Source organism: Copidosoma floridanum, unplaced genomic scaffold, assembly GCF_036245765.1.
Source record: "Copidosoma floridanum isolate Cflo_tuat_1 unplaced genomic scaffold, Cflo_Japanese_pri ptg000021l, whole genome shotgun sequence".
Taxonomy (NCBI): Eukaryota; Metazoa; Arthropoda; class Insecta; order Hymenoptera; family Encyrtidae; genus Copidosoma; species Copidosoma floridanum.
Genome location: NW_028321898.1, coordinates 13,318,655 through 13,333,203, shown reverse-complemented (window position 1 = coordinate 13,333,203; position 14,549 = coordinate 13,318,655). Strand labels below are relative to the sequence as shown.

Genomic DNA, 14,549 nt, shown 5'->3' with positions numbered 1-14,549 from the left:
CTAATAATTGAATACTTCATAAATCTTTTGATTTTAAAAGTTATTTTTTTATATTACTGAACTCAAAAAAGTTAATGAACGCTTCAGGGAATGTATTTGTGTCTAATTTCATAACATTATCTTGTAGAGTTCATGAATAAATTTTAAATAAAATAAGTTTGGAGTAAGCCATCATAAGGAATAAGGTTAAAACAATTTATAATTAACTAACTACAAAATTAATTCTTGCTGCATACATTCTGATAAACTCCAGAAGATTACTTTATTGTGATATTTTAGTGAACTTATGCTGAACTAGTCTGCGATCTACGTCAGGCTATAGATCTATGAAACTACATTGAGTATTCTGATTGCCTAAAATAAATTTGTCATTGAAAAGCAGTACTGAAGGGCAACAGGTGCTGGCATTATGTAAGTATGCAAGTGTAAGTAATATGCAGTTATACGTGCTTATATTTAAACATAAATATGTATAAGGTGTGAAAGAGAGGGATGAACCAGGAAGCAAAGTTTAACCGCAGCAGCGTAGCGTAGCCTAATCAGATGTTCATGCTGTTGATTTCGAGGATCAATTAACTGCTCTTCCGTCGTTATGGATAACATGAGCGAGAGATGGGCTGCAGTTAGGCTTGGTGTTGATACGTAGGTACTACGGTCTGGACTTTAGCAATACACCAAGATAGTCCAGGTTAGATCTCTCAAGTTTTTCTCTTCGGGAATTTTCTTGGAATCTTAAATAGGTTTTTGCATGAAAAATTCCATTTGGTCTGTCTTGTATAATTTTGAAATAATCGACACTTTTTTTTTTTTTATTAAAAACCTTACAAAATATAGCCCCTTGAAGATTCTCTATTTTTTATAGCTATAGATATACTCCTTGGGTATGTGACCTCATAATAATACACGCGAAAAACAGTAATTTTGATTTTTTACTATATCTCAAGTAAAAATAAATGTTTCTTCTTGAAACTTTCAGGAATACTTGTTTTTGGTATTATGTGAACAAGATTAAATTTTAAGCAAGTTTGGTGCCACAGTTTATACGTTATTTGAGGTTATATGTATGTTCGACACTTTTTTTAAAACGATGTATCTTTAAGTTTTAAATTGTTTTAAATGATTTTGGGCTCATTTTTTTTAACTTAATTGTAGAAAATTCACGTGCTATTTATACTTTACAACGTCACATATACATGGTGTTTTTTGTAACTTTTAAAATACCATAATTTTTAGATACTATATCTTTTTCAGTTTTTATTTTTAAGAAAAAAAAAAAAATGTGTTGATTATTTTTCAAAAAACTATACAAGACAAACCAAATACAATTTTTCATGCAAAAATCTGATTCTGTCCTACAGAGCTTGTTCGGCTGGTACACCCAGGCTATTGGGTAACCGCTTGGCTTGACGGTTTTGCCGATTAAGACTACTGAGTGGAAAGCCGTTTGAGTTCTGGGTCAATGCAAAGTATAGTTTAAGGTTTAGGTACTTTAGTGCAAGGACTGTGAAAGATATTCTGATCAATGAAATAAGAACGAAATAAAATTCCACGGCATTTTTAATATCCTTTAGATTGATTATAGCATGTCACTTAGATTTGTTTTAATAAATATTTTTAAACTATTACTCAATTATTTATATGACGGTAAAATGGCTTGCATCATGACCTATGAACTTAAAATTGTCATAAAAAGATATGGTAACGAGTGGCAACATAAATATTGTAAGGATAAAGTTTGCAGAGTATACATATACGTTTAGAAAGACAAAAAATGTAAGAAATTGTATTCTTTGTGTATAGTGTGCTATGCTTTAGTATATTACGAACCTAGTGAGCAAGACAATGAGGGAGGATAACGTAAAGTCTAGGACATTTCTGAACCTCCAAACGCAGTGAGTATACTATTTTTCTGCATACCCTCGTCGAAAAAGCTGATTATCAGTTTTGGAGCAAGGGTATGCAGAAAATTGAACATTATAGAAGTGAGAATAAAAGTAGTTACAATAAGCCAGATCGCACGCGGCACGTTCATTATAACTAGTAATAGAAATATAAGATAATTAATTTGGCTGAAATCGACTTCTGATGTCAGTGTTGACAAGAAGTTAAAAAAAAAAATAAGATAAATAAATACTTTGTTTGCTTCAAATAAGTTAAATTTGAATAAATGCATTTATTTGGATTTATGTAATTTTTTCAGTGTACTGTAACTTCTATTAAATATTCGTTGTTATAAAAAAAGGTTGTTAAATATATAAGAATATACTAAGCTTACAAATTAAAAATTTTTACTAAAAAAGTTGTTAACTAATACTGCAAGCTGCTCACTTCGTTTTCATTATCATCTTGTAGGTTACAAAAAGTTAACAAAATTAAACGTGCTTCCCTTACGGTAGTTACAAATACAAAGCGTTTGTGTTTCTAATCACTAAAGAAGAATACATGATTAATGGACAATAACAGTAATTCAATATATTCACAAAAATACTGAAATGCATCGAATGTTAAAAAGTGTAATAATTTAATACATACATGTTTTGTCAAAAGTAAACAGTCGTTAGCTGTATTTATTTATTTAGAGAGCGCGCAGTGGCTCAGTCAGCTAGGTCGTGGATCGGCGCGCGGGAGACCGTGGTTCGATTCGCGTCCAGTGCGACTTTTCGGGCAAGTACCTCTGTGATTTTTCACATGTGCTTTTTCACCACGCAGTGTTCCTCGAGGAGGGTTTAGGCGACCTTCTCGCACCAAAAATTGCCTAATTTTCCCCTACCCCCCTCCCAGTAATGGGAGGCCTCCCATCCCTTTCCTTGTCCCTTTCCCAAGTGCTAAGTGCCCATAGTAGTGCCCTTATGAAAGGAGCCGGACGTAGAGAACTATAATATATATATAAAAAAAAAAAAACTGTATTTATTTCGAAGTTATAGCCACTTAGATAGGTAAATTGTTAATCAAAATGAAACCTAGAAAAACTCAAGCTATTAAAAAATGAAATTCTATTAACATTTAAAATTCGATCAAAAAACCCAACGTCTATCCAGTAACCTCGTATGGCATACGGCAGGGTACCCAGCGTAAGGACTGGAAGTCATAACCTTCAGAACATTCAAACTGTATTGTAATCAGAAAAGAAAGAGGCTTTTGCATTGCAAACAAATTATTTTTTTTTTTCTAATGAAAACGAAATATCATGATACTTTAATCCAACAGTTTTACACCAATATTTTGGTATCGTACTTATGCCCCTATCAACTCGAGATTATTATAGTATAAGTTAAAGTTGAATGAAAAATATTTCACAAAAAATATTTACCAGTATACAATGTACCATAAAAATTTCTATCAATGTACCTTTTTAATTTATGGTTTTGTTTACTCAATTAAATAAGTATGACAAGTAGTGTTATTACGTTGCACAAATTGATAATAAATAAGGTAAATGTCCCTGTTCGTGGAATGTGCCCCTATTCATGGAATATGAAAATTCATGTATTTGTTATGCAACTTAGTTGAAAAAAAAATTATGGTAGTTGTATATTTTATGTATCTTTATGAATTCACAAAAAAATAAAATAGTGTAATGGAAACGAAAAAACGTTCAGTGTCTTAAAATATTATACTAAATTTACGTTTTTTAAACAGTTTTATAAATAGGGACATAATATGAATCAATGGGTACAACGTTTTATAATTATGTACATTTTGGTCTTATAATCTTTTTATAAAACAAATTATTTCAACAATTAAGAACCATATTTAAAAATTAGAATATTAATGGTTAATTTGTAGCGCACCAGCTAATACCAAAACTTCTACTGTTAAAGCCCACAGTTAAGAAAATAAATTAAAGAAGCAAGTATGATGAAATTTGTGGTCACAATAGAGACATTTACCTTATGTAAAGTGCAAGGTATTCCTACTAATTTTTCTACAAATTTCAAAAAAATTATTTATTTTGAATCTAAATAAGATATTAGTGAGTAGATAATCATGAGTGTGAACGAAGAATTATTTCAAATTTAATTCATGTATCATAATTTTAGATAAATATTTATAAAATTAGAATGTCCATTTAGTTGGATGGAGAAAAATTTTATTTGATTTATTCTGATCGAAAACACTATTGTTTATAATCGGTAAATATGTAGTATCCTTCACTGAAGATTTCGAAAACCAAAAAAGCTTACTTAAGATTTAAGCAAAAACAAATATTAATTAGTATTTAAATGAAGAACTATCTAAAACTAGAAACTGCATCATCTAAATACTGATATATGTTAATTATATAATATACATACAGAAATCCACAAAAAGTATCCCTTTTTTGTCACTGACTTTTAAATAATAATTTTTCTGAGGCAAATCTTTGAAATCGGTCTTATTTTTCTAGCTATGTCTTGTTCTATGAGAGAAAAATCGTAAACAGGGGTTGTAGTAGTGGTGACGCTGATTTTCCGCAATCGATAAGTCAAAATTATATCTATGTATATACAGTGTGTATAGAAATAATGATGGCACGTAGATCACGGTAAAACGGTATTTCCACCACTTCATTCCGTGTTCGTGTTTTTTTCTCACAGTACATAACGTTGCATTCAAAATAAGCCCTATCTCAAGTGTGTAGAAAAAAATTTTTGTTAAAAAATCGAGGACAAAAACGGGATAATTTTTTAGATATACATATATATATATTTTCACGCCTAATTGAGATTTTGTCAATTAAATGTTTGCAACTTTGTGACTATTTTTTCCTTATTGTATAACATCGAAATTGGTTGGAAACTTTTGGGCCCGACTCTACGATCATTTATTAATAACTCATGCTAATTAAAATGCATTTTTTAAGAAATTCAAAAAGAGCGTCACGGTAATAACAGACTTTTCATTACCGTAACGGTACTTTTTTTGCGATTGTAAAGCCCCAAGATGAAGTTTTTCAACGAAATTTCGTTTGTCACACTGTATACCCTTTCGTCCATTATAGTCATCTAATCGATGATTTCATATCTCTTGAAGATAAGGGGCGTTACGGTAATAACCGCTTATTGTACCGGAAAATACGCTCTGCATTCGCGACGATACTACAAATAGCCAAATGAAAATCTGGGACAGCAAAGAAATTGACAGTGTTCTTGTAGACTCCAGAATACTATCTGAAAATTAATTACTGATCAAATAATTTGTGGCGTGCAATTCAAAAGTGACAAAAATAGGCTTCCCAAATAAAACGTCCCTTACTTGATGACAAATTTTTTTTTGTTCTAAACTGCGAGATAAGGTGCTCAACATCTCAAACTTTTAGATAGTACATCGTAAAAAAATTAATAAATCAACGTCTAGGCACCAAAAGCCGCACAAAATGGAATTTTTTAATGCTTCACATTACGGTAACAACATTTTGGCCTGTTTTTTCAACCTTACGGCCACAAAAAAAATTTTTTCGACACGATCTCAATAACACATTTAGGAAAAATTGATTTACACCGTTTATAAAAAGTTCTGACTCAGAATAATTCGATCCGTTGTTTTGAAACATAGGCTTCCTGGAATATCGCAACATTTTTTGTGAAATGACATATATTTATATAATTTTTTCCTGATATTATGTAAAATAGATCTCAGCGTCACAACAGAATATTTTCTTGAAGAGATGAATCAGGCTAAATTGTCCACTTTGGTCTTTTCTTTCTTCTTAAATTACATTATGATTTAATTGATTTAACAATTTAGTAATGTCCATCATTAGAAATATTAATTTATTAATTAAACAAAACTGTCTGACCTAACAATATTTGGCTGATCACACAAATATTTTTCTTACTGTAATAGATATATTTATTTGTCTTCAATAAAGAGCGATTCACTTTTAACAATATCACTGATTTAAAACACATACAGCATATTTGTTAACATTTTTTCACAAACAATTGAGTTGCTATGGATGCAAAGATTAAAGAAATTTTGTTAATTTTAATAAACACTAGTTACCTTGTAATTCCACAATGTTTTAGTTAGTTAACACTAATTTAGTGTGAAAACATGCAGTTTTGTCAAATAAATATTTATGACATTTTCATAAACATTTAACGTCTCATACATTAATAATATTTTTATTTGTAAATAATTGTTTGACTTAAATAACGATTACGTACCTTTCAAGAAACTACTTATTAAAACAACTAAATTATTATTTTCAACGTTTGCTCACATATGGCTTATTGATAATGAATAAATAACTTTTAATGAATTTAAATGAATCTTTTATAGGCGAAATATTTGATTTATCAGAAAAAACGAAAATTCTTCAGAAGCAACTGTTCGCTGAATCGAAAAAATTTATAGAATTTTGTTTTACTTTCTCATCTCGTGATCGTGTAATATGAAAGTTACTTAATCTTCTCACTAATATATAAAGCAAAGTCGCTAAAACCGTTGTAATTGCTAACCGTGAAAACTACTCAACCGATTTTGCTGAAATTTTGCACACTGATTCATGACACTTCCTAAATGGTTTTAGTATGGTTTTTATCTTAAAAATTTGATAACAATAGCAATAAATAATCTCAAAGTTTTGCAAAAATACACTGGCTTTTAACTTTAGTTCAGTAGAATCCGCTAGGTGGCGTCGACATAAAATCGAGGCTACCTGCAACAGAATTAAATCAGTGTGGTTTTAATACGCCAGAGCCTCTTGAAGAAAGATTCAGTCGTCCTCCCGCAGTTCATCGAGCTGCATAGAGAATGTACATAATCGTCGTGCAGCTGGATATCCCGGTTACGGAGAACACTCTTTTCTAAAGAGTAAGGGACCTAGGTCTACATTCGCCCTGAATCTTGACGAATGTCATCAATAAAAAATTATTCTAACCAATGGCAGTTTCTGGCGTAATACCAGAAGACATATCTAGCCAGAGCACAACCTGCTCCACCTCTTCAGAGTTGTGTGGCAGTCCCATCAACCCGCCTGGTGCAGTTAGAGAATTTTTGGCCACAAATGTAAGCCAGGGAAAACAGCTCTAAGGGGCACAAGCAGCCACAACGGCTACGTTCTTAGTGGTCGTGTCCCTAACGCGCATACCCACATGTTCCCGTCTAACGATGAGCAGTTGGTTATCCAGGAAACGACCTGAAGACGAGATATTCTTTGGTCAGCGGCGTACCTCCCTCCATCACAGTCTCCGTACATAGACTTCCAGGGTAAGATGACTCTTGACAGCTACCCGAAGCCAGCTCTTCATCGTCAGGAATAATAATAAGGAATAGCTGGAAGTTTCACTACTGGCGCTTTATAGGGCCATTGTAAGTATTTACGTTCCCTACTAAGCCATCAATCTCATCGGTTCTTTTTAGATGCCACCTAAGTGTAAGCTACCTTGCCAACTAATACATTTTGACTACCATTTCCGGAAGCGATTCGTTGACTAAAAGACTATATTAACTAAAGACAGCCACTATCAAACCAAGTCAGCCATTCACTGGCAGTCGTCACGCGCGGAGTTGGTTTTCACAAGGCTGAAAACCCGGTGATTGACGACCCTATACTACCATCTTGACTCTAAGCATTCAACTAGGAATCACTGATCCTCTCCAAGGTCTGCACTGGAAAAACCTATAACAGCTATGAAGAAAAAAAACTTGAACCAACGGGACAGTCTCCACTGGGCAAGTATCACTAACCAATTTCCCCATCTAAGATCACCAAAATAACTGAATCTGCAAATTAAAAAAGTGCTTTAGAAACTAACGTCTTCGACGTTACCAGGAGACGTTGGGAAAGATCTTTACAACTAGCTCCAAAGCTTTAGACTTTGTAATTTTTCTCCCGATTTGTCTAGGGCTTCAACAGCAGACCAGAGAATATCATCCTGAGGTATCCAGGCAGTCACAATTGCTGTTAACTGAAGTCAAGAAAGAGTTTACTTAAGAAGCTCACCGGTCTTTTTTAAGGCCATTGGACGTTGAACTGCCTTGCCAACAAATATATTAGAACTTACCAAAGTTGACAGAAAACAGCCTTTAGGGGTCACAAAAATTCTAAGCATGCCAAAAGTCGCAAGAGGGTGAATTGGAAGAAAAACTTTAAATGTATCTAATAAATACAATTTGAGACTTCAAGAAACTGACGCCGAAAATTTATCGAGATTGAAACAGCAGCGTCAAAATCGACAACTAAAGAGTCCATTACGTGAGAGATCAGCTTTTCATTGTACCCTCACAGCAATCTCTGAAATCTTTAAAGATCCTAATTCAGATTTATAAATAAGCAGAAAATGTATTTGTGTTTTTGTGGCAAAAAAAATGTAGGGTTTAAGGTCCAGGACTTTGTTGCTCTGGTAATATAAATGTGAGATAAGAGAAAAAAATATTTTTTTTAACATACATTTTTTGTGAGTTTAAAATCTTTAAAAAATTAACAGCTTTAAAAAATAGCCCTTTTCGTGAATTATACGGGAAAAACTGCAAATTAATGGCCTTTCAAGACCAACGATTATTTTATGATATAAGGGACGTACGGTACTTTTCAGCATAATTTTTTTTTTCACGTTTTACAGCGTTTTACTTGACCAAATAAATTGTATGCATTTCGAACAAACATGTTTTTAATAAGAAGTTTTTGGTTCTGAGAAGTGTCAAACTATATGTAAAATTTCTAACTGAAAACGTTTCACATTACATGTCAACACACTACGGTGTTTTATTTAGTAAGTCTCGGGCGAAGCTGAGATGGGGGGCCGCTATTTAGTAACTGAAGTTGAATAAATGTTGTTTTTCAGTCAGCAAGTGAATCATTATTTGTTTAGGATTTAAATAAATGAGTTATTTATGTACAATTTGTAATTCAAGAATAAAAGAAAAACTTTTGCAAAAAATGTTTATTCCATTAAATGAATACTTATCAATGTGTTATATATATTTGTTCAGTCTTAAATGTTTAGTATTTAACTTGCTTGATCATCATTATTTTGTTGAAAGTAATAAACATCCTTTGTGAATTTATTATGTTTTTTTTTATATTTAAAAAAATATTTTTAATTGTTATTGAATATTTTTTTACCTTGATATGTCAGTGACGTTATTGTGTGCTTGATTAATTCGAACAAAATAATTATAAAACAACCTAACGATTTATTTGGTATGAAAAAACCAAAATTTAAATCAATGCATTTATTTAAATGAACTAAAATTGTTTTTTTCTGAGCTGAAGATGCCTCCTTCGAGTTCGCTCATAATGATCCAATTTTTTTGTCTGTACCTGCATTAATATGTGAACATAAAAACTCATGCATGACTCAAAGGCATGGAAGCTGATCTCCTACGATACTTAGTTACAGGTAGATGAAGAGTCAAGGAGAATAACACAAGAAGTGACAGAGGTGTGAGTATCGATTCTAAAGTTTTGTATTGGAGTGAGGGTCGTAAACATCTGTCAGAAGGTTAGTGGGGGTAGCAACGTAGTGAATTTTGCCATCGTTGGTAAGTAGACCCGATCACCAAAAAAAGTAGGCCTGTCCGTTATTTATGACGTTAGTTACAACGGTGCTCTATGTTACAAGGAAACAAAAGTGAAATTTCGGCCTTAGAGAAAGCATTGCCAAACTATCTTGTATTAGATTATTGGGATATGAAGAAAAAACCTAGTACGCAGTACAGTTACTCGATTAAAATTAAAAGATCATCAATGTGATTGAGTAGAGCCCAGTTACATTTGGGGTTGAGTATACTATACGCAGGCAGTGCACTTGTTCTCGAAAAACACTTGTCGCAACTCAGTGACCGAGCACAGTACTCTCGGACAAGCAGGCAGGCAGGCAGGCGGCAACAACAGATCCTTAGGGAGTAGACCCGATTAATTCAAGTGTTTTTCGGGCTCAGTCGTGTCTCTCGGGATAAATTGGAAGGGGGCTCGCATATTCCGCACCAGTGCCCTAACGCACATATGTCGCCAGATTTAATCAGCCTCTACTTAGAGCTCCATACGCGCTACTTACTCTGCCCTTTTCCAATCGTCAGTAGCCGGCTTACTATATTCAGTTTCAGTAGCTGGTATATATATTTAGTACGGTGATGAGTAGTACACGAGCCCCTCGCTTCTTCCCTTCCCCGTGGCACAACAAGATAATACGATCACCACCTCTAATGGGGATAGCAACTCCTATGACGGGCTGAGAGTAGAGATCATCCAACTTCACGATAAAGCACCAAGCCTTGATGCTTGCGCCACCCCTCCCTCTTTCCCTCTTATTTCTTCACCTCGCTTTCATACTAAGCTCCTATAATGGGAGTGCACACAAATTAATCAGCGATAGCCGAGATTAGTGCACCTCTTGTCGATCCAGCCGCAAGCAAAGCCATATTCTACTACCTCTACTATGGAATAATTTGGACGAAATTCAAACCATACTAAAACCTGTAGAAATGGACTCTTAGTTATTCTATCTAGTATTTTATCAAGATTTAATTCCAATCCCCTAATAAGTAATGAAGTAATTATTGTTATTATAATCAATGTTACATCGAAAGTTATTAGTACTTTTGTCATTTTGATAATTATTATTGCTGTAATTTTTTTTTTTTTTTTTTTTAATGATAGTCTTCAGTGTAACCATAAATGATATAAATTTAGCGTTAATAATAGTCTTTAACCAAAAGTAAAAAGTGTTATTGTGACGGAGAAGAAACAAAAAACACAACAAAAGTTTTTTTAATGAAAAATGGAAAAAAAGAGAAAAAAACACTCACCGATTGATTGATGAGACGGATGGTACGTTGTCTTGTGAGCAGATGCCTTCAGCAAGTAATCTGTCACGTATCTCCCAGGCAAACATCGTGGGATTATCCCTTTTGTAGTTTGCGATCGCATCAACTACTGGTGGTGTTGCTACTTTTGGCTTGGAGCCCCCTATTACTCCGGCCTTGAAACTACCAGTCTCATAATACCTGTTAACCAATCCAAATAAAAAGGCATCAATGTTGTTATATTCACTAAATGCAGCTGAAAGGAGAGAATATATGAGATGACGTCAATGAGAGTAATGTCTACCTATATGTTAACACAGCAAACACAGCCAAGTGCAGCTAAAAAAACTTTATGGGCAAGAATTTGCCAGTTAAGTCTGATAGTATTGGCTTTTTCATATTGCCACTATTAAATTTTGCTGGATGTTGGCGATTAATCGCGCGGCACTAGCTTCCAGCGTCGATCAGGAGTACAATAGTCAGTCACACGAATGGCTAAAGTTATAAAGCGTTGATAGCACGATTACGTAGAACGAGTGTGATTTCGTTTTATGAGCTACCAGTACTGGCCACGAGTGTGACGTTATTCGATTATTTTAGTCATCTTAATTAAGTTCTGTACAATATTTTTCGTAGTTTTGTGTAGATAAAACTTTTCACTTGGTTTTTGTCAAGTGATTATCATTCTATTTTAATCGTGGCAAATATTACCCATGCACTATGCAAAAAAATTTTAAAAAGAATTTATAAAAATTCATACCCAGGAAAATACAGGAAGAGATTGTATGCAAATGTATATAATACCTTGAGTTAATGATGTTTATGATGGTACTGGCACTACATTTAAGCATGTCGGATTCCACAAAAAATTTAAGGTATTTGTTACTGAACTTAATTGTACAGAAAGTAGATTACAGTTACAGAGAGATAATTCTTCATACGGGACACATCATTACATGTAGAAGAATGTTTAACGGCAATTCATTGTTTAACTTTATATAATTATATTCACAAGCAAGTGGGATCAAAAAATGATCCTCATACTATCATGGAAGATATATCAGGACCTGAAAAAGTTACACAAATGGGAACTTAAAGTAAATAATCTCTTATTATTGCACGTTTCCCAATTCAGAACTTTCTTATATTGCACAAATACCTTTTATATGTTAATGTATTTTTCCTCCCTCAGGTGTTTTGATGGTTGGATGTGCTCTTGGGAGGAAAAATAGGGTTTTTCACTTAATACGCATCCAACCAGGGCCAGCACAGGGAGTCCCTTGAGCCCGGCGCTTGCGCTGGCGAAATGCACCATTAGGTACGAAAAAATATGCTAGTTTTAATGAGTTTTTTAAATTTATAGACAAACGAAATGACCTATTGCAATCAATTTTTTTTTTTGTAGATCTTCTTAAGAGCTACATTTTACATACAAACCAATTTTTCGTACAATCCATACTTTTTGTGCTATTTCAAAAAACCAATTTTTTTCACTTTACGAATTTTTTAAATAATGTTTCAAAAAAACTTAGCTGTTCCTAAAGACTGATGTTTAAAAGTCTAGATTAATTCTTTATGAAAATATTTCTTCCTAGAGTATCTGTGATTTCTCACTAAAACCGTAGATCTCTTACACTATCTTACAATTATCCTTAGTTGCATATGTAACATAGACAATATACATCCAAAGAAAGGCTTAGGAAAAACAGCTTGTAGTACAACATTTTCTGAAATAGGGTAGTATTACATAACAGTGAATGTAGCTTATCTCAAAAATCACCTTATTCCCGAAGAAAAGATTTTTAAAAAATGAAGGTAGACAAAACAAGAATCTAAAACTTTTTTTTTTCAAAATTGTGAAAAAAAAAACAAAAATTGAATTAACATTTATTTTATTATTTTAAAATAAACAAAGAATTAAGAATAAAACAATTGAATAATAAACAGAGAATCTACTCTTGAATACTATTGTTTAAGAGTTTTGAAAAAAATTATTTAACTAATCAATAATTCATTAATGTCCATACAATATTAAATATTTAAAAACAAACGATTTAACAAACAGTAAATGAATACTTGAATTACTTAAATGAAAAATAAGTTACGAACCAGAATATGAATGCAGTGAGAGGTAAATCCTTTCAAAGATAATTTACGGTTGAGTACGTCTGGTGCTCAGCACGTACGCGCAATGACGTAAGATTGAGCCTTATAAAATGTTTTTTTTTTGTTTAAATGAAATGAAGGAATAACGATTGAATTTAAATTTACCACCACTTCTTTTTCTTACGGACGTAAAAATTAAAATTCACTTTCATCGTATATTTTTTAAGAGTGAAAGTTTTTTAATTCGTTATTGACTCCTTGTGAATAACGTGCCTACGAAAATATGAATTTTAAAAGTCATTTTAAGGTGGAAACTTGGAAACCTTAATCTTTTAAACTTGATGATCCTATAAAGTTGATGTTCCAGTACTCGCTCGCTTAAGCAGACGAAATGTCCCAATAGTCGGTCACTTTTTTTCTTTTATGGGCCTTCGTTATATTTTCAATTGGGTTTATACGTTAACTTGGATTGAAAGAGTAATTGCTTAGTGGCTGAATAGCTACCCGATTTATATATGTTTTGAAAATTTATAGTGAAAAAATTAGTCAGATAACCGACTATTGGGACATGACCTAGTACTGGGACATCGACCTTATATCTTTGATTTTGACACGGCATCACTGGCATCAAAACTCTGATTACTTTTATAATCACAGCTCTTGGTGGAGTATAAATAGATATAAATCGTACTTACAAATATTTACAGTATCGTCAGCTAGACACTAATATCATAACGCCGCAAGATCTGTCTTTTTTAGGTTATAAACGGTAGTAAGGACGTTCATTACAGTAAGAGAGGAAATGTGGAGAGTGCAGTAAGGGGGGAGTGAGCATGCGGCAGCGCCCGCAACTGTTTTAAATGCATTTGTATACCTATAAATAGGCGTCTGACAAAGTTTTTTTATTTAATTGCAAAAATAACTAGTCGATCTCTCTAGAAATTGAGTATAATACCAGTATCATGGTATTGCGTCATACAAAAAAAATTGGAAAAATTCTACATACCATTTTCTTATAAATTTCATTTTTATATGACTCCTCCATAAGGTTACTTGTTAAATTAAAGTTTTTTCAACAATTAATATCTAAAAAACAGTGTTGTGAAATGGTCTAAGATTTTACATGTGACTTTCTAACATCATTACGAGCATCCTGTTGAAATTTCAGGAAGATCGTACAAAAAACGATATGTGTGATGAACGTCCTCAATATAGCATCATTTAGTTACTTTGAGAACTCTATGACATTTAAAAATGATACAGGACCAATTAAACAATAAATAAAAACAGAAAAAATGAATGATCTCGAAATCAGCAAATGTTCTTTTATTAAATTTCATAATATCACTAAAAATATACTGCAAATATTTGCCAAATTATGTTTTTTTTATGACCTGCTTATCACCTTGCTTCAATTAACTGCTTTTTCAAATTATAATTTTGGTAGACTTGTCCACTAGCATCGTGTTAGCAATAAAACCCAATTTTTTTCCTATGCAAATTACGTATTCATAATACCTGTTGATAATAATTTTCTTGCGAAAACTAAGCTGCTCAGCAATTCACGCTATTTAATAAAATCCACATCCCCAAATCAAGTCATCCTCTACTACTTAACTTATCCACATCTCTGGCATTAAAAGTCGAGAGTGAATTACAAAAAAGGTTAAATTATCTAGGAGGTCAGAAGTAGGCATGACAATGGATGA

The 14,549-nt window shown here is 32.7% G+C and overlaps 1 protein-coding gene across 1 annotated transcript in view; it reads right to left on the bottom strand.

Annotated features, from left to right (window-relative positions):
- Nucleotides 1-14,549, bottom strand: part of sv (paired box protein shaven) — a 265,433-nt gene that overhangs the window by 234,376 nt on the left and 16,508 nt on the right. The window contains exon 3 of the mRNA XM_089594368.1: nucleotides 10,738-10,935. Within this exon, the coding sequence (XP_089450494.1) occupies nucleotides 10,738-10,935 (198 nt within the window). The remainder of the gene's footprint in view (nucleotides 1-10,737; nucleotides 10,936-14,549) is intronic.